Genomic DNA, 21198 nt, shown 5'->3' on the forward strand with positions numbered 1-21198 from the left:
AAGCCCAAGGGGTGAGGGCACTAGGGAAGCAGTGTGGCTCAATGGGAAGAATGTTGGTGGCATCAGAGTTAAGGGGGACCTGGGTTTGCTGCCTGGCTTGGACACCCACCATGTGACCCTGGGGAAGTCACATCACCTCTCAGAACCTCCATTTCCTATTTGGTGAAATGGAGGTAAGGAGAGCCCTTGCTTTGCAGAGCACAGCTGATGGGCCATGCCCTGCCCGGTGCCCACCTGGGAGGTAGTTAGGAAAAACGCATGACCGTGTTAGTTCTCTCTTGTTGCCATAATAATTAGCCATAAACTTCATGGCTTAGTAACACAAATGTAGTGTCTCACAATTCTGAAGATCAGAAGTGCTGAAATCAAGACGTAAACAGGGCTGCTGCATTCCTTTTGGAGGCTGAAGAAGAGAATCCAGTTCTGGACTTTTCTAGCTTCTAGAAGCTTCCTGGGCACTGTGCCTATCATCACCCCTCCTTCTCTGACTCCGACCCTCCTGCCTCCCCATATTTACCCTAATTACATTGGGTCCACCTGGCTAATCCAGAATAATGGTCCATCCCAAAGTTCTTAATCACATATCCCAAATCCCTCTTGCCTTGTAAGCGTTTCTGGGGATTAGGATGTGGGCATCTTTAGGGCCATCGTTCATCTGCCCACATTACTCTCAAGATGCCAGGTGACAGTGCTTGGCTGCGGTATTAAGCTGAGAAAGAGGAGAAGGGACCACCTCATGGCTGAGGCTACAGTGGGTGGAAGGACGTGGGCCTCAGGCGGGAGGTGCAATTGTTGTGTGCTGGAGAAGGTGGGGGGCTGGGAATTGAGAAGACGGGGGAGGGGCTGTGGAGATGTGTAATTTCAAGGTCTAAGGAAGTGGGTCTCAAAGCAGTCTGAATTAGCAGTTTGAGCATCATTTGGGCCTGGATAGAAATGCAGATTCCCTGGCCTCTTTGCAGACCTGCCTCAGAAACTCTGAGGTGGGGCCAGCAATCAGCATTTTAACACCTGCCCCCCATGATTCTGATGCCCACTGGCATTTGAGGACCCTGGTGTGGGACATGACCGTGACAGCAGGAGGGCACCTCACAGCATGAGGGGAATTTAAGAAACTGAGGAGTCAGGGTGTGGAGGGGACCCTCTGATGAAAAAAATCACCAAAAATTAAGATAGAAGCATAGCTGAGTGATGTGCCCTGACCTGGGAGCAAAAGTCCTGAGAAATGAGGACAGTGCTCAGGGAGGACAGCCTGTGCGTGGCAAAAAGGAGCAGCGAAGGCACCTGGGGGCCCAGTGTGGCTCCTGAGAGGGGCTGGCTGCAGGAAGAGGCCCCCCAAAGATGCCCAATCCTGATCCCCAGAACCTGCAGCTGTGTCATCGTATACAATGAAAGGGACTCTGCAACTGTGATGGGAGGAGTACCCTGAGTTACTCAGGTGAGCCCAGTGCAATCACGGGGTGGGGGAGGTCCCTCAGAAGGAGGTGTGAGAGTGAGGGCAGGGCTCGCAGTGGGGTCCTCCAGCCTGGTGGATGGAGGAAAGACGGCTGGCACTAAGGATGTGGGTGCTTGTATCTCAAACAAGCAAGGAAAGGCGTTCTCCCCTGCAGCCTCCACAAGGAACATGGCCTTGTAACACCTTGACTTTAGCCCTGCGAGACCTGTTTTGGACTTCTGACCTCCACAACTACAGAGTAGTGACTTTGTGTTGCTTTAAGCCGCTAAGTTTGTGATACTTGTCACAAATGTCTGCGAGAGAAGCAGGGCCCCAGGGGCGTGGTGGGTTTCATTTAAGATGAAGCTCCCAGGTGGGGATTGGAGCTGTGGGAGTTTTGCTGATGCCGGGCTGTGAGAAGAGAACAGAAAGTAGGGTCCCAGAGGCTTGTCGCGGTCAGAGTGAGAGACTCAGGGAACCCTGAGTCTGACACGCAAGGATAAATGGCAAAAGAGACCCGTCCTGGAGATGGAGAGTGTGGGCATGGGACACCCTGCTGCCCAGCTCTCAGAGGAGGTCTGGATCTGCCCTGGGCAGTGCCCATCTCCGGGACAGGGGAGGTCTACGAACGGTAGACTTCAGGAAGGCTTTCTGCTGTCTATGTGGGGACCCCAGGGGCGTGCAGAGGATGCCCTGGCTTATGTGTGTGCACACATAAGGAGGATTAGTGAAAACACGGGTTCCTGGGCGGCATGGCTGCAGGTGGACCCAGGGAGGCCCAGATGGAGCAGAGCCCAGCCAGAGCACGTTAGCACCGTCTACCATGGCAGGCAGCGGGCTCTGGTCACGCCTCGCTCAGCTGCAAACAATCCCATTATTCACCTTGTCAAACAGGCTCCCCGGAGAAGTCAGTTTCACATTTGGCTTGTAAAAGGCAGCTGGTGCGCTGGCCCTGCTCTTACTGGTCCCCAAGGAGCTGTTGAGACACGGCAGCGAGCATTTTACAAGCAGGAGGGCAGCAGGTGACTGCGGGCAGATCACTCGGGCCTGGCAGGCTCCAGCGTTCTAGGGAGTTGTGGCCTTTATGCCTTTCTATAATCAAGGGAGCTGGCTCTTTCTAGAAGACAGGCTGGAATACATTGATGTGTAATTGGAAACAAATAAACCAAAACAGCTCTCTCTCGAGTCCGTTGTTTGGATTTTAAAATGTGTTGAATATTGGAAAGTAATTAATTCTCCACACGTGCCAGGTGAATCCATTGTTCTCGGTGCTGTGCGCAGGGAAGGCAGGCGCCCTTGTTCACCTGACACCCAGTACCACGGGCCCGCTGTAGGCCAGGGCGTGGAGACGCAGCACTGGACGACGACAAAACTGTCCTTGCCCTCCTGGAATTTACAGGGGCAAGAGACAGACAGTAAACAAGCGAGCAGTTATCCAAATAGGATGAGTGGGGTGTGTGCGGGCAGAGCCCACGTGACACCTGGGTTCCCCGAAGAGTAAGAGCCACGAGATCAGAGTCTGAGGATTTCACGTATTAGAAAAAGAGAGATGGAGGTGGAAAATGGTGTATTCTGGGCAAGGAACAGAAGAGAGGCCCTGGGGATGGAGGTGAGTCAGGAGAGGCGGTGAGCAAGGAACATCCTCCAGCATCTTGCCTGGAATTTGGATCATTCTGAATGCAGAGAGGCCATGGAGGGCTTTATGCGGGGGAGGGGGTGGTAGGATCTGAACCCACTTTGTACCGGCAGGATGACCCGGCGTGCACCAGGAAAGCAAAGGTCCACTCTGCAGTCCAGGAAAAAGATGAGGATGGTCCGGTGGGTGTGAAGCAAGGAAATGGAATGGGTTTTGGAACTAGACCCTCTGGGACTTCTGATTTGTGGGAAATGGGGACAGTGAGGGTTAGCAGGGTTCTAACTAAGCAACTGCTTAGGCGGTGTTGCCCTAAGCTAATGGGAAGGGAGACAGGGAATCAGAAAACTGAGGGCACAGTGAGCCTGCAATGCCTGCCAGCTGTCAGAGTAAAGTTACAGATGAGCTGGGAGTATGTGTGAGGGGCGTGTCAAGTCCTCTGCCAAGATTATCCTGTGAATGCTTTTTCCTCAAGAACAGCCCCGTGGCATTAAGAGAAGAAGATTTTTAAGCAGATATCCTCTGCCACTTGGAGAGGCAGCAGAAACTGTTGCCAGTGTGTTTTGGGAGAGTTTTGCCATTATCCCCTAGATGACTGAGGTGTCCTCCATCCACCCTAAAAAAAATAAAGGACCACTGATACAAAAGTACAGCCCTTGGGAATTGAACTGACTTGTCACTTGTACTTTGTATCTACAGCCCAGTGCAAAGTTTCAGAGTGTGAAATTTTTCGTGAATAAGGAAATTCTGCAGTGTCTGGGGTAGGACAGGAACAAGGCAGGGGTTTCCATCTAGTTGGTGACAACCCCACGTGGGGCCATTTACTGAACTTCTGACTCTTACCAGGAAGGCAGGGGGAAGAGTGGGTTTAGAATGAGAAGCTGTTTTTGGAGAAAGTATGGTCCAAACTCATTCATCCTTGTACCACAAACATGTCCATATACCTCAACACAGTGACTGGGGCTCCTCAGAAGAAACAACTTCACTTTTGTGTTTTGAAGGTCCCTGTAAATGAACTTCAAATGTGCATAAGGCCACCGGGTCCTCAGCATTATTTTATATGTGTAGTCAACCTGATACTGCCAAGAAATTAGTTTTCTTCCAATTCATGAAGCACAGGAGTCACCAGTGTTTTTTCCTGTCTTGCTACTGCTTAAATTCCAAACCATCAGTGTTCTAATCCTACTCCTTAGTATAAAACCACATCACGCAGCTGCACGCACAGCAAGGAATGTTTTCAGATTTGCAAGCTCCTGGCAAACTCCCCTTCAGATCCTCTGGTATAGATTTCCTTTTCATCTCAGGTTTTGTAAAATTTAGGTGGTGTTTCTGGCTTTCCTGTCTAGTTAGGAAAACCCTACGGACAGAGCTCTAAATGACTCCTTCCACATATTGGGAAAAAGAAGTCCCAGTGTCAGCTCAAGGCTCACAGTGGGTGAATCTGAAATCTGTTTGTTAAATGATGGGGATATTGGATCAATAGCTAATATTTATTAAGCACACAATGCTTGTAGGGCTGGGACTACTGTCTTCATTTTACAACTAGAGAAAGTGAGGCTCGGGCCAAATTTGTGTTCCCCAGGTGTGGCTCACATACAAATGTAGATCAGGTTTTTGTTTGTTTTTTTTTTTTAAATGACTATCATTTTACCCTTGTCTTCTTAAATGATTCTGGTTTTCTAGACAGAAGTCGTATAAGATTTTTCATAAAGTGAACAAATATGGAAAGCAAAATAATTGCACATGGTTGCAGCAAATATCTCAAGGGGGCAGAGTTGCCCCTAGGGTGTGTGGCTCTGAGAAGATATTTCTCTGTGGGGTTCCTGTCTACATAAGCAATTTGAGTCATTCCTAAGGCAGCTTCTTAGTACCATTCGCGTGGCCCAGTCTCATATCCCATGAAAATCAAAATCAAAATACTGCACCAGTCATCAGGGGCAACCTGTTACCAGGGCACTCATCCAGAAACTGGCCTGAACCCTGTAGGGGGAGATGTTGGAGCCCTTTGGGGGAGCTGAAGATGAGGGATAGGGACCAGCTGGTCCCAGACACCAGAGGGAGACCAAGGACATTTAAAGGGATGTGCTTGTGTTTCTAGTGACCAAGACCCATGAGGGACCCTGTCTGGGCTTGGCATACTTACCCATATAACTGTCGCTTTCCAGCACTGGGAGGGGGCCTAGAAAATTCCCAGAAAGGCATTTCTAAGCACAGGGCTGCGGTGGGGTGGAAGGATATTTGTGGCACAGAGCCTAGGACAGGGACCATGTCTCCCTGGGGTTGAAGGATGAGAGAAAGTTTGAATAATATTAAGACTTCAAAAATAGTGATTACATCCAAATCTCTTAGGTGCTTAAGCTACACTGAGAGGAAAGCTGTTTTAAAAGGAAGGCAGCTACAAAGTTCTAATACTTACAGTATCTAAATCTTTTTGTGGGTTTGAAGGTAAAAGATGCTTTTTTAAAAAAATCAAAAACCCCTTTGCATTTTGCCAGATGCTCAAAAAGGACCGCTTTTGCCTTCCAAGTCCCTGTCTTTGCCCAGTTGGCTGCAAATGCTCTGGAGCCCTCTGGCAGGTTGTCTTACGGTGGACATCACACATTTCCTTTACTGAGATGCTACCCCAGAAGAGGTGTAGGACACGAATTACAGCAGAGATGTGCTAGAGGGAATCAGGTTGACCTCGTGGCTCTGTCACCTTGGGCAGGCAATGTTACAAGCACAGAGGGCTGGTACCCACCTCACTGGGCTGAGATGAGGAGTATACACAGAAAATGTTCCTTGCTGTATGAACCCCAAATGTAAAGGGGTATCTGAGCAGCCCCCCCAGAGAAGAAAAGATAAACCAAAGCAGCTGCTGCTTTCAACTGTTTTATTGCTAAACTATCATGATACAAGCTGTATAAAAATACTTTACATATAGCAAAAATAAACTACATTAAACTGGAGATTAACAACATTTGCATAGGAATGTGATGTATTCAAATGACTTTAACAGTCAGAATTTTCCAAACCTAGGTCTGCCAGCACCACCCGTTGGAGAGACGTCTATTTGTTGGAGAGTTTTATTAGGACGGACAACATTTTCTCCCCTCTGAGGGTTGTTGAGGCAACAGGGGTGAGTGACGTTCTTCGAGGAGGTGTCCAGGATGTTAAGCTTGTGGTCCCAATAGTTTGTGGTCTACTCAGGCCAGTCAGAATGCTATGGGCGTCCCCCCACCCCCAATGGAACCAGCAATCACTGCTGTCTGTTCCTTTTAAACCCTGAACTCAGGGGACAGAACGTGTATTCAGCCAACAGCTGCAAAAAGGTAGGGTGTTAACCCTTTCACTTCTGGCACCCAGGATTCCCTGTCTTTTTCAGAGGGGGGTTTGCTTAGGGAGTCTCTCTCTCTCTCACCAACCACCAGAAGAGTTTGTTTTTAAACAAACTAAGTTATGATGGTGATGTTGGCTGTAAGTCAAGCAAGACACTCAGGAACGCTGAGGGAAACTGATGTTTGCAATCAGTTGCATGTGACAACTGCGTTTCCTTCAGCATATTGCTGGAATGCAGAAAATCAATTACAGTGCAATCAGCTGGTTTGGCTTCATGAGACTTAATGCCCAAGCTCTTAAGCCTGGGAGGCCCAAGGTTAAGATGTGCGGGGTCCCTGAAGTGCTGTCCCTCCCCCTAAAAAAATGAGTTTGGGAAAGGTTAGCCTAGGTTGTCAAGAACCCTATGCCTCTTGTAAACGCAATGAACATGGTTGTTAAGTGGACCCCTGACATCCTTTTAATTCTGAAAAGAGAAAGCACTCGGAAAGGTTTGGGGTTTTTTGCTGTTGTTGTTGCATGAAAACTAATTTAGCCTCACTTTAGTCCAGAGTGACTATTAAAACATACCAGCTTCGGATCTGCCTGCATGTGACAGCCTTTACCCTGGTCAGAGCTGGCTTGCTGAGACAGCTGCTGGATGTAAATGAGCAATGCAGCATCATTGGTTCTCAGTGCTTGGAAGGAGTCAGTTCATCCTCAGCTATATCCATGCTGGAAAACCGTGGCTGTCCTTTGGATAATGTCTCCAAGGTTCTCTATCAGCGCTCTGATTTGGTCAGCTCTGTAAATACTGGCCTGCACTTAGGCACTCTTTTTGAATCCTATTACAATACAACACAGGCAAGGTTTTGTGGGTGGTGGGTTTTTTTTTTTAAATCAAAATCACCTATTAGGTCACTTCTTTTAGGGGGCATCTAGACAGCTTACAATACAATCCTTAGTGACAAGATCCAGGCTCAGGGGTGAAGAAAGTCAGTATCATTCTCAAGCAAGAAAAAGGTGGTGTCTTCTTCCACAAAGCTATCCCCCCTCCTTCTCCAGAGATGCTTTCTTCTACCAGGTAAATGACTAACAGGTTCTTAGGTAGGGTGGGGGATTTTGAGGGTGGTGGAGGAGTGTTTTCTGGAATGATTAACAAAATTTGCAAGAATACATCATTTCTCTTAAACATCAACATACATGTAAAAAGAGACACTTAGATTTCTGTTCATAAATATCTTCTAATTCCAACAGGGGTGCAATATTTTGAGGACAGATCAAAAGCATAAAAATACAGTTAAGAAAATAAAATTTAATATCATACTAATTAATTTGGATTGCTATATATAATATCAAGCAGCAGTATTTTTGTACAATACAGGAAGACTTGGGCAGACTCACAACCTTTGGAAATATACTACATTCAGCAACACGGTGTATCTGTTGGGTGCTACATATTTACATCACCTTGGACATAGCAAGGGCAAACCACGACTAAACCATTCTTCTAACCCACGTGCAACACGCCCATCTTTACCATTTGGACACCCATATCGTACCTTCTTGTTCTTTCAGAGATCTCGTTGCTTCTTCCCCTACTAACACTATGTCATGAGCAATTAATTACTCTTGGCAACATTTCCTTCTGGCATCTGTAACTGACAAAACTTTTTTGGCAGCTGCCAGTTCCCGAATACACTTTCTCTTGCCTGTTTATAACTCACATCTAAAGCTTTTGTTTCTCTTTTCCTCGGCTATTTGGTATAGTGCTTCCTCTAATATCCAGCTGAGATGTCTTAGAAAAAGAGGGGTTCATAGATGTGTACGTACAGGAGTTTGAGCTGTCAGGAAGCCCTTTTCACAAACGTGGTTAGAAAATGGATGGAAAATGCATTAGTCCTTTTTCACCCCGTGGACAATGAGGTTGTGCTACTTTGCTACAATAGCAGGAAGGCACTTGGGTAAAACATTCAGATAACTGAGGAAAGACCAAATTCCCTCATGTGCAAAAAAATGGCTCCTGGCCAGGTCAAGTGAGAACAAATCATTCACCAACTACCCGTAACTCTCCCCTGGTGAAGTCAATTCTTTAGGCAAAGCTGCTAGTCTAAGGAACTTTCTTTATTAATGAGGAAGTGTTTAGCATCCCAGAAGTTTTGCAGTAGAAGTCAATTTCTTACCATCATTGTGTTCATTTAAAAGAGAATTTAGCTAAGACTCTGTGCTTGGAAAACAAATACTCGGTTTGCACCAAAAGATCACATACAGGTGCAAAGGCCCAAACCTGGGCATTTTGTCTACTAGCTGGGGTGCCAAACACACCTGCCCCCGACTCTCAGGAAGGTTTTACTTCTGGGTAACCTTAACTAGAGAAGCCCCACAGTGGACAATCAATGGCTGTGACTTACTTCTTAGGCCTTCTGCCTTAGCAGACTGGACTGAGAAATCACTTTAAGTATGGTCTTTTGAAGAGCGCTAAGAATATTTTCACTTTTCAACTGAGTGGCTGACAATGAATCTCCAGTTTGTCCTGGGGTGTCTGCAGCAAATGCAAATGGAAACACATCCGGGTGATTAAAAACTCATCTGCCAAGAATTTTGAGGGGTTGTTTTCAAAAACTGCACCAACAGAGGAAGACTAGTGAGGCCTACAGGTGTGTTCAGTGGAGCAAAACAGTTGTGGGGGGAATCACACCCCACTTATCCCAGCAGAGGGCATTCCAACTACGGGACACACTTGAGTAGAGGTGTTTCTATGAGAACATGCAGACAGGTCTTTAGGGGGCCACACTTTGGATAAGCAATGAGCTTTGGGGCCAAATCCTGAGCTTTACTTTAAACTGCGAGTTTTGGGTAAGGAGGGAATTCACCCCTTCTCCTCTGTCTTGTTAGAAACCCACCTACAGAAGCACTAGGCTGTTCTACTTAACTAAAATACCTGCACTATTTTGCTATTGATTTAGCTTTTCTGCCATTCCTCTTCAAAATTCAACGCACATGCTTGAGATTCTTAACTACTTTATGGGAAAGCGCTCTGGCTATTAGCATGAAAGAAAGCAGAACTTTGAAAAGCAACTGGCCCTCGCTCTCTGTAGCCTGGGCCACCCTTCCCAGTCTATGGAAACTGCTTAGTATGGACCCCACGGCCCAGGGATTGAAGAGCAGCAAGCCAGGACGACTCAATCGTTGGCTGCCTTTGCCAGCCTTTTGAAGCAGAGAAAAAAAATTAAAAAATAATAATAATAAACGTGTACATGTCATAACTTAACGCCAAGAAGTTTTAACAGGTGATCTTGTCTGGGCAAGACAGTCTTATTTAAGAATGAGAATTCAAAAATAAAGCTTTAACTGCCGGCCCAGCTCGTGGTATGCACTAGGCAAGCTCGAAGAATTGATGGTTCCTTGTCTGTCTCTACCAAAAGGGTTTGGGGTTTCTTCAGCCTAGAAGCCGGACTCTTGGGCCACGTTTCTTGGGTTGCTCTGAGAACTCCTCTCCTTCAAAAGGTCCAGGAGCTGTTATCTGTCCCCTGGAAAAATGAACGCAAGGGCTGGGGTTTAATCACAGCGCCCACATCTTCTGTCCCCAGCCCCCGCCCCGCAAGTGCCAGTCACTCAGTTCTCAGGTGAGTTCCAGTGTCCTGTCTTCTACAGAATGTGGCTGTGGTCAGCAGGCACTTAATATTCGGGTTTCGGATCAACCAGGATGCTCTTTGGGATGTAAGACAAAAATCAAAAGGCGTTGACAGAGAGAGATGGAGAGCTCCTTAACCAGGAGTCAGCTTTGTGCCCGCGCATTGTTCCACGTGTGGGCTCCCAGCCGGGAGGTGAGCAGGAAAGGAGACGGGGAGCGGGGGGGGGGGGGGGGCAGCAGGGGCGCCGAGGGGTCAGATTCGGAAGGAGTCTTGCTCTAATGGCTTCTTCTACGTCTGATTTCGCGCGGGAGGTCCTGAAAACTCCTTCCTGATAATTTCATTAACTACAAAAAAGAGAAGGGGGGAGAGAGAGAATGGGGCGAGTGAGAGGGCATTGAAACCAAACTTCAGGGTTGCTTTCTAGAAACTTCCACCAGGCTATTTCTTAAAATACATTTTTTCTTGTTCCTTGTGATAATACGTTTGATAATTTTTAACGCAAGAAATGCCTTCCAAAAAAATGATTTTTTTTTTTTGGCATTAATATTTTGTGCTACACATCTGTGAGTAAGAATTGCTCTCATGGTAACGCAAATCTTTTGCGGCAAAAATAGATTTGGGTCATAGGGCATTTTTGAAGTGACTTTCTCCAGGTCTGTATTTTATTTAATGCACTTGGGGCTCTCTATTGTGTACCAAACTACTTCCACTGTGACCTTTAGAAAATACCTGTTATGAGATGAAGGCTGATACAAACTTAACAGTTGACTCATAAAACTTAACAGTTCTCAAAAGCGGAGCCTCGAGAAAAAGAGAGAAAGAAAGAGAACAAGCAGCATCCCACGGGCACAGACGGACAAAGGCATCAGTTCAAACACAGAGTCTATTTCCTGCAGCACCACCACGAATGGAGCACGTTGGCAGTCCAGACTAGAAGGTGTCCTCAGAGGGTTTCTGTAAGGTTCAGTCATCTCTCTCCCAGAAGCAGGTGCGGAGTTCCTAGTGGTTAGCAAGAGCGCCAAGCCAGCCACCAGCTGTCAAGAAGCTAGCTACGTTCCCCCATCTTGGCCACTTATCTAAAGGACTCATTACTGGAATCAGGGCAGGGAGATCTTAGGATCGTGAACCTGCTAACAGGCCTCCTTCAACGTTCTCAGAAAGAAAAAGTTGCTACCGGTAGCAGTGGTGTGCACGTTACCTGACTACGTAGATTCCTTCCATTCTGCAGCTGGGTTGTGCAGACTGGTCCAGGGCAGAAGGGGGAGGGGTAGAGCCCTTTGGGGGTCTCATCCAAGGCAGGTTAACTACCCCTTTCCTAGTTCTGTCACTGAATTCTTCCCACAACCTCCTTATAGTTTGTTTTCTCAGCCTTATTTTGAAGCTACAGAGATTAGAATATTGGCACAAGGGTTAAGTGTTAAGAATGACCCAAAGTCATGCTCAAAGCTAGGCTCTCCTAGGTCTAGGGTACTTTTCCCTGGAAAAAAAAAAAACCTGCCCCAGGTAAGTCTGTATCTTCCAGAGCCAGGGAATGCAAACAGTTTGAAAGAGTTGGGAAAGCCAGGTTTGACTCTCAGCTCCCTCACTAACTGGCTGTGTAACCTTAACCTCTCTGCACCTTGGTTTTCTCATCTGTAAAGTGGGAATCACAACAGTGCACCCCTTTTAGGGCTATTGTGAAAATTCCAGACATTAACAGACATAACAGTGCCTGGTGAGTGGTGTCCAGTAGCTCACCACTCAGAGATGCTTAGTAACACCCCACACTTCCTGGGGACCCTCACCTTCAGGCTTTGTGCCAATAGAGTTTGTTTTGTGCCAGAAAGTCAAGCTTAGCTCCTGGTCCTTCAGATGCATGCCCAGAGCATGTGCACAGGAGAGTTTGGGTGCTAGAGCCAGCCAGCCAGGGTTAGAACTCCACCTCTGCTCTTTCTTGCTTGGTGAGCCTTGCCTCAGTTTCCCTTTATGCAAAGTGTGTCTAGGGTTGCTGAGGAGCTTCGATGAGATAATGTGAATAAAGAAATGATCACAGTGTCCAGAGTGTAGCTGGTATTGGTTTGTAGAATAGTATATACCAAGGGTGGCAAAAAAATGTATACATATTTGACACCATCTTGTCGGAAGTAAAATCAATCATTCCCCCACAGTGTAGGAATTGCAGGATGTGAGTAGCATGTCTACGTACACTCGGCCAGTAACAGCACCTTCAATTCAACCTCAAAAAGTAATACATAGATAGCATCTCTTAAAGTCTGTGTGCATTTTTTGGCGCCCTCTGTAGGTAATAGACGTGTATGTATGAGAAACTGATGCATGTGTGAATGAATGAGAATGTGTGCATGTGAATAACGAACACTTCCAGAGCGCAGAAAAGGACCCATTCATAGGAACACAGAGCAGTAATTGGGCACCTACTGTGTACCGAGTACCAGCTGTCTCCAAGGGGACCTAAACCCCCCAGCCCTGCCCCTCCACAGGTGCCCCTTCTGCAGGGCAGAAGCTGACGGCACCTTGCAGGCAGGCATGGTAAATTCAAGGTAGGGTCAAGCCAGCTTCATGTGAAGCTTTTCAAAGCCCGGATTCTGAAGGCCTTCCTGTTTTCTCAACCTAGGAAACGAGAGGAGTTGATCCTTAATGGAAACTTTCCACAGGCTCAGCTTTCTAAAAATAGCTGGTAGGCAGCGATGTTGGCACCGGGGCCCTCACAAGAGGGTCGTTTCCCTTCTCAGAACACAGGGGTGGGAGGGTGGGGCACTTTTCAAGTAGGCAGAAGCGATTTCCCCCTCCCTTTGGATACAAATGTTCCTGATTTCTGAGAGCTACTTTCAGGTAGAAGCAAAGGGATGCGTCTGGAAAATTCCACAATCACCATGCATTTAGACCCTGTCACTGTTGAGGGTGGCCGTGGTGGTGAGGTGGCCCTGAGGCCCTGAGGTTCAAACTCCACCCAAACCTCTTAGGTTAAGAACCTCTTCTTTCTGAAACCTCAGAGCTTGCCCCTCTGGCTGTGAACAGGAGAAAGTTCTAGAGCAGAAACACTGGCTGGGGATTGAAGGGGTGGAGCCCTGTCAGACTGAAAATGGACTCCAAGTTTGGGGGCAGGGAGGTACCTCTGCTCAGCTGCCTATGGGGAGGCCCCATGCTGTAGACTGGAGTATGGGGGGAAGGGGAGACCTCACTGCCCTGTGAAGCAGTCCCACGATGTCTGCCGTGACATTTCTCCTTTTCTCTTTCCCCCCTTAGGAGCCCTCCCAAATGCTGCCCCTCTGGGTGCTTACAGTGTCCCTTATCCAACAATCCTGCCCTGGGCCCCTCCACCTGGTTCCACTGTGACGCCACCTTCCCTGCCGCCCTCGCCCTCGGCACCTCTCTCCAACCACCCTGGCTTCCTCTGCTCTTGCTGGAGGCCTCGCCAGGAGCACGCTTTCCCCAGCTACAGCTGCAGGGGCCTCCCCTATCCTCTCCCCTCCTCTATCTCCCAGTTCCTGGCAGCTCTCTCTGCTGCTCTGCTTACGTTCTCATCCCCCTGTGGTCCTGGCCCTCCGACCATGCCTTGGGGCACAGGAAGCACTCAATTCTGTGCACTAAGAAATGAGAACATGAAAGCCTAGAAAGGGGTACAGAAACTTCAGGTCACAAGGTCAGAGCTAGGATTGACCCAGAGTCTGCCTCCGAGGTCTGGGCTGAGCCATCTCCTGTGTCATTGCCATCGGCAATTCATTCATGCAATGAATGTTTTGAGCATCTTCCCAAATTGGGCCACATGCTGTTCTCCAAATAGCTCCCACCCACCTCGTCTAAACCCTCACTTCTCTTCCTGGAAGCCACCTCCATGTTCCCTCCACCGTGCCCTCCTTCTCTCCAGGCGCCAGTGCTGACTCTGAGATATCCCCACTCTAGCATCCACACCACCATGCACACAGCAGGTGCTTAGTAATGCCGGCATCTCTGCCCACCACAAGGACCCCACACCATCAGCCTTCTCACTTGGCTTAGGGAAGCTGACTGTCCTCTGACCTCCAATTGACAAAAGGGGTTGCTGATCTGCTGCTTGTCCAGAGCTTTTATTTCTACAGAACACGAGCGATTCACATTTACTATGGGCTATGGCCAGGCCTTTGCAGCATGAGGGCTGTACAGTAATGCTCACACCAGCCCTAGAGAGATAGATAGGGAAGTCAAGGCAGGCAGGCTCTTAGCACAGCAGGTGAAGAGGGGCCTTCGAACCCAGGATCCATTTAAATGACTCATACACTCTACGGCCCACACAACCGGTAAGAGACATAGAAATGAAGTTCAGCATTTATCCCCTTTCTTCTGGGGGTCCCAGACTCCTCCATGTGTTTTTGTGAGGTCAGGGGAAGGTGAGGGCAGCCTCTGCTCAGTGAACAGCACAAAGCCGGAAGTGGCCTGGTCCAGGGATCAGCCAGGCACTGTGCCTGGAACAGTGTCACTGTCAAGAACAGAAGTGAGGCCAGCGGTGGCGTGTCTGCCACAGCACTCTGGCCCTTTGACCATCCTTAGAGATGTGATGAAAGACTGATGGAGGATGTGCATAACCTCACAGTGACTTCTAAGTCTAAAGCAGGAAGGAGAAAAATGGAAAAAAATTTCCCCCTAGTCAGGGTCTCGCTATCACCTGGGCTAGAGTGTAGCAGCTATGGTCCCACCACTTCTCTAGCCTGAATGACAGTGCGTGACATATATATTTTTTTCAAAACTCTAAAAAAAATGTATAATGTAATATTTGGGGCATATATGACAAAGGCATTTGTATAAGGAGAATATATTCCAATAAAAATAGCTGGCTGCAGACATAAAAAAAAGAAGAGGATAATTTCTTCTTTCCAGATAACATTTTCAGCTTTGTCAGCTCTGTGGCCTCTCAACGACTCACTCTGCCAGTGTGGCATGAAAGCAGCCCATAGACAATATGCAAGCAAATGGACACAATGTGTTCCAACAAAACTTTATTTACCAAAACAGGCTGTGGGCCAGATTTGGACTGAGAGCTGTAGTTTGCCAGCCCCTAGTATATACCAAGGGCAAAGGAGAAAAAAGAAAGTGGGGTGTTCTCTTTGCCTCTCTTTTGAGGGTGGCAATCTGTAGAAGCCAATGCCTCTTACTAGAATTCTGGGCTGATGGAGTGGTAAATTTCTAAAAACTAGACCTAATTTCTGCTAGCATCCCACTCTTCTAGCATCCAGAAAATGCCCTAGGAATTTTCTGATTTGCTTGAAGGCCCAGACACCAGTGTTCTTACTTCCTTCTTTCCTTTATCAGATCTCAGAGGCTCTCAAACTTGAGCTTGCAGAAGAATGACTACTCAGGGTTACGGAAAAACCCCATCCTGTAGGTGCAATTAAAAGGGCTGTCAAGGGTGATTTTTACGAAAGGCTCTTTCCCCTTAACTGCTGACTCTGAAACATAATCTCCTGAGAAGGCAACGGGAAGGAGTGAATAGGACCAATCCTGCTTTTCTCTCAAACCTCAAGCGTGTTTTATAGAGGCTGGTGAGACCACGTGGATGCCCACGAGAGCCTGGGGCCAGCCACAGACGCTGCAGCCAGAAAGACACTTCTCAAGCTTGGATGGGAATTAGATGCTGCATTCTCCAGACCAAGTCAATGAATCCGAGAGCCAACAGGGGCTCAAGGCACTAGCCTCTTAATCCCCATCAGCTGTTTACTCTGCCCTGCAGTTCTTTGCTAAATTCACTCCCAAGACTCCCTTGCTGGGACCAGGATGGGTGACCCAAAAGCAATGAAGTACTCTCTGGGATTCTGTGTCTTTTGTCCTAACTAGTCTGGGGAAAGCTAGGCCAAGAGGGAACCTGAGACAGCAGCCTGACTTCTGTATCAAAACTGAAAAGACTTATTAGCTGAGGACAAAGCTCCCCAGGGCTCTCCTCCACACTTGCTAAGTAATATCTCAGCCTTTCATGCCCAGGTGTCTCCTCCTGCTGGGGGTACCCAGGACTGCTAGAGAGGAACTTTGCAGAGGAGCTCAGCCAGCCACTACTTGAAAGGCTTAGTGAAAAGCCGGGTGTTGTGGTGGGGCGGCTACTCCCACCTACTTGGGAGGCTGAGGCAAGAGAATCACTTGAGCCCAAGAGTCTGAGGTTGCTGTGAGCTGTGACGCCCTAGCACTCTACCAGGAGTAACAAAGTGAGACTCTGTCTCAAACAAAACAAAACAAGACAAAACAAAAAAACCCTGCTAGGACTATAGCCCGAAGCAGTGGGAGTATCTGCAGAGTTCTGCAATAAGACATCCCCTCTGGGTAGCAGGCGCTAAACTGAAGGTTTGAGCACAGATTCCAGCAGCGCGTTACAGAGGGACTGTCCTCTGTCAAGCTTGTGGCTAAAACTCTCAGCACTGAACTGTACTTGCATTTTTCTCATCCTGACCCCTCAGAGGACACAAAGCCCTTAGCAGGGGCCATAGCACAGGTTCAAACACACACTGATTACTGGCTGTTGCCAGTTTTTGACAATCTGAAGAACCCTGAAGAATGTGTTGAAACCACATCCTCCCCACGAAGGGCTCCTTCTGCTACTGGGCCATGCTGGTTCCCTCTCAGCCGGGCCCGTCCTCTGGGAAACATGGTTCTGAGATGTCAGCTCCTCTGTGGGCACTAGTGAGGTTTTTTAGGGGGATCTCAGAGTAAACCGCCAGTGTGACACTGCCAAGGACACTGGACCTGGCCTGGGCGGTAACGAAAACACTTCCATGAGCAAAAGGAACTTTAATAGCTGTGGCAGACTCCACAGGAGCTGCCCGGCCAGCAAGAACACCGGCCCTTGGATGCCCACCCTGTTCTAGTTTATTCTGATTAGAATGTGCCAGGGATTAAATGATCGCCACAGCATTTAAAAAGCCACGGCACACACAGAGAGGTAAAGTGGCTTCCTCAGGGTCCCTCAAGGATTTTCTACCCAAAGAGTCTCCTGAAACTTGCATCAGAAGGTCTTTTCAATCTACTGGAATCTTTGGTGGAGGCCCCATCGCCAAGATCCATCAAGGTGGGTCTACTAATTGGAGGTGGTGAGGGGCTCCTGGCTCTAGGCCCAGTTCAAGAACCCAGAAACTGGGTAGCAAATTAAAGCTGTGGAAAGCACACAGCACAAAGCCCATAGGAGGAGGTGAAACTTTGAGCACAGGGGATCAAGAATGGAAATCACCAAAGACTTTTTTCTCCTTCGCCCTTGGTATATACGAGGGGCCTTTCTCAGGGCTCCGCCGTCCCTGCCCGCCTTGCTGCTCCCCCATGCAGACACCCCACCCCGATGGACGTGGACAGGCTTATTTAACTGGATACACAAAGCCAAGCATACAAAACCAGAAAGGAGCAGACTCCACCAACAGTGTTGCCTCTTCCCATGCAGGCCAGTCCTAGGACAGCGTGATGAGCCCCCCCGGGGGAGCATGCAAGTTCCTCCCTTCTCCCTCCCAACCTCCAGCTCCAGCCTCACAGCCCGAGGTTCTCAGGGAAGGCCCCAGGGACATCCACCTAGGCTGTGGTGGGGTCTGGCCCTTCCTTAAGAGCAAGAGATGGTGTCTGTGAAGACGACCAGGAAATGAGAAGACAGGGCCTCAGGTAGAAAAGTTTTCTTTTACCAAAAAAAAAAAAAAAAAATTGAAGTTAAGGAAACACACAGCTGGAAAACAAAAGGAGAAGCAGAAGATATCGATTACCTTTGACTTTGATTTCTTGGATCAAAGATCACAGTCACTCTGTCTCATAATATGTTTTGTATCCAGCTAAGGTGTGTGTCTATCAGCTCTGAAAAAGATTCGTAAAACCATTTTTGAGAAGAAAAAAAAAATCACCTTTGATCTCTATCATGCTTCCAACTCATGCAACAATATCCACTTAATGGGTATTTCTTAACTTGGAGCCTCTTAACTCAGAACCCAGGAGAGAGCTTAACCCTGTGGCTGTCCTAACTGATAACATCTGTGCCAGAGTTAACCCCACACCAGGTGATGATAGCTGAGATGAGGGACTTTGTGCAAAGTCAAAGTGCATCAGCAAGAGTCTGGGGGTATGTGCTACTCAAAAGGACTCTGCTGGGCTGTGATGGATCTTCAGATCATGGCCAATGAAAGAAATGCAACTAGCTTCTGTGGCAGTCAAAAGAAAATAAGGGTTTCATGGGGATCTATTCAAATGTCATCTTCCTTTAGGCTTCTGCTACACAAAATTTGGCCCCAGTTTCCATCTTATTGGTGACAGCACCTCGGTGGTCATGTACATTCATAAAACTGCACATTTTCTTACATTTTTTTCTTTTGTGGTTGACAATTTTTCAAAAAGTAGCTCTGCCTAGTAAGACCAATGAAGACCCTTGAAAAGGAGACCTGAACAGTCTATTTTATAAGCCATTCTATCATATTTTTCTCTTCAGTTTTAAATAAATAAACCCCGCTTGATGGCTGAACGATGCTGACAACTTTCAAAATACTTATCTTCTCAATCCCCTTTGAATGGACAAATTAAAAAGCTAGAATCCATTCTGAACCCCTGACGTATAAATATTTTCTGGGTTCAGTTTCTCACAGGAAGTGATGCAACACCATCTGCTTCACTGTCAGGTAGACCAGGATGCTCTTTCAGGGAGAGTGGTGAGTGCTCTGCAACCTCATCTTCCAGGGAAGAGCATGCAATTAATGAGGTCTCCTTAGCAGTTCCGCAGGGACAGGCCTGAATTCCCAAAACTGGTGGGCTCTAATGGGAATGGGTTGGTTGGACTGGCTTACAGGCTGCTGCAGCCCTGGAGCAAAATACCAAACCTCTCTTTAGTAGCTTTGGACAATATATTTCAGGCCATCTCCAGAGGCAAAAATTCTAGGTACACGTGGCCCTAAGGCAGCTAGCTTCCTTCCCAACCTCCACTATAAATTGGTTTGTTCCAAATCCAGGAGCAGAAGACATTGTCAGATAATTCACTCCAGGCCTTAAGATACCACCTATATCCTGACAGGGCAAGATTAATTAATATTTGTAGCTCGGAGCAGCACCCCTGAACTTCAGAAGTAGCTGTCTAACTGCCCACTGAGCATCTCGACCTTAACACGGCCAAAACTAACCTGTGGATCCTCACTACTCCCTCCCTCCACCTCCCCTCTTCCCCAGATAACCCTGTTGTACTTGTTCTCATTATGGAAACACACATTCCTTCCTTCCACTTGTTCGGGCCCACCTTGGTGTGTGCCCTGACTCCTGTGTGCAGCCCACATCCCATCCACATGTCAACGCTCTGGATCTACCGGAAACCAAGCCACCTCCTGCTGTCTCTTTGCCTCCATGCTGGGACCCCAGGCCCCATGGCAGGGTGACCCTGTCAGAACTTAAGTTAGAGCATGCCACGCCTCAGTTGTTCCTCCTAGAAAAAGTCAGCTCCGAAGTGCCGTAATGGCCAAGACGATGAAGAAGCTCAGGAAGTTTCGCCCCAAAATATGACTTTTTGGTATAAAGAGTATTTTGAATCCAAGGCCCTTAGAGATCAACAGGCTTTGGAAGGGACTTTCCTTCTATCTGCACAAAACCACAGACTCATCATCAAGAACAATCGCCTTTCCTCCCCTTCCCTGTTATCTCACAGCACTGTAGGAAAGATGGGCAAGAATGCACCCAGACCAGATAATATCTGTCTCTCAGGTTAATTTAATTTCCAAAGAGAATCGCGTCCAAGTCGGTCTGCTTCCCCCATCCATTCATTCCTCTAAGAATCTATTCATCTCCCTCCGCAGTAAGCATCTATTGTCACTCGACAGGATTACTACATTCTTCATACTCCTCCCCTCTAAAACCATCCTGCCGGGAAACTGGGCTATCACTGTGAGATTCTCCCTATGTGCACGGTGAACAAAAATACTTCTCTTATCAAGCTGCCTTATCGTGAGTTGATCTTTCAGTGAACCTTCACTTTATCCATATGATTCATTTAAGTAGCACTTAGTAGGTATCAGGGATCACCCACAGGTCTGAGGTCAGACCTCGGAGGAGCAGTTCAAATCTAGGTGGAACTCTGGGACAGTGCTCTTCACCCCATCAGGCCAGCACAAGGATTCTCTCTCTGAGCACAGTGCCTGGTGTTGGTGTGGGATGGAGGCACACACTTGCGTCCTCAGTGGACTCAAAAGCCAGTATCTGAGAAGCCAAGCCCTGTGACCGCCCCAGAGAAACACAAAGCATCAGACTGGGGGGTTTGTCTGCAGCGTTTGGAGGGCTGCTTCCTGTTTAGTCATGGAATTTTAGTTGCTGTCTGTTTCCTAGTGGAAGCCAGCAGCATTGAGAGCCAGAGGAACAACCTGTCCTCATTCAACTGAAGCCTAAACTTCAACTCCAGCCCCAGACCAGCACCCAGCACCCTCCTCCACTCCCTCTGTCTCCTTTTGTCTTCCCAGCTGCCCCAGTGGTAAGGGGAGAGGGCGTGATCACCAATTCTCAGGTCAAGTTAGTGAGGTGGAGAAAGATGGGGTGACCTGCCCAGGAATAGCCCAAACATGGGGTACTAGTCCCAGACCAGGGTTGCCCACATTCAAAAGGTCACCAGGCTGCCCCTGGGGGTTTCAGCCTCAGAAGCTCTTGGAACAAAAGCAGCCTCTCAGAACACACGTCTGCATGAGTCTCTCTGAGCCTCAGTTTCCCCGCCACAAGAGGAGAGTAAGAACGCCTCCTGAGCAAGGCTGCTGCAGGAGTGAATGAGACAACCCAGCTGGCTTGCTGTAGTTGTCATCAGCTCTCTCCAGGACAGTGGTTCTCAACCTTCCTAATGCCGCGACCCACAGGTTGAGAACCGCTGCTCCAGGAGGTCCTCTAATGAAGACAGACGGAGGTCAGAGAAAGGTGTGAAAAGGAGATAAAGACCCGCCCAAAAGGGTCCACGCCGCTAACTTGAGAATACGATTCTGTTTGGCTACTCATGAAACGGGAGGCTCCGATGGCCCGTGGGTATGTTCTGTCAGTGTTCAGCACTATGAAGAGGGGACATCAGGAGGACAGACAGTAGGCAGAGTCACCGTATGCTCCCTAGATGGCACCTGCAAATCCTCCCAGAGGCAGAGAGAGGGGGGCACCTGTGCTGCCCATGCTTTGTGGTCCTTCGCAAGGCCACAGCCAAAGACCTACTCAGTGGCTGGCATTTTCACCCCCTCCTCAGGCATAAATCGGTGAGTCACCTCCCTCATCCTGTGGAC

General features: G+C 48.1%; 1 protein-coding gene across 5 annotated transcripts in view; it reads right to left on the bottom strand.

The window, feature by feature from the left end:
• Window positions 1-5922: 5922 nt before the first annotated feature.
• NFATC2 (nuclear factor of activated T cells 2) overlaps window positions 5923-21198 on the bottom strand; it is a 155692-nt gene continuing 140416 nt past the window's right edge. For 3 of the 5 annotated variants that reach the window (XM_053574545.1, XM_053574542.1, XM_053574546.1), the window contains exon 10: window positions 5923-10338. In XM_053574545.1, the coding sequence (XP_053430520.1) occupies window positions 10283-10338 (56 nt within the window). In that variant the 3' untranslated portion in view covers window positions 5923-10282. Of the gene's footprint in view, window positions 10339-17691; window positions 17780-21198 lie in introns of all 5 variants that reach the window. The other 2 variants (XM_053574547.1, XM_053574544.1) reach the window with 1 other exon arrangement.

Source organism: Nycticebus coucang, chromosome 21, assembly GCF_027406575.1.
Source record: "Nycticebus coucang isolate mNycCou1 chromosome 21, mNycCou1.pri, whole genome shotgun sequence".
Classification (NCBI taxonomy): domain Eukaryota; kingdom Metazoa; phylum Chordata; class Mammalia; order Primates; family Lorisidae; genus Nycticebus; species Nycticebus coucang.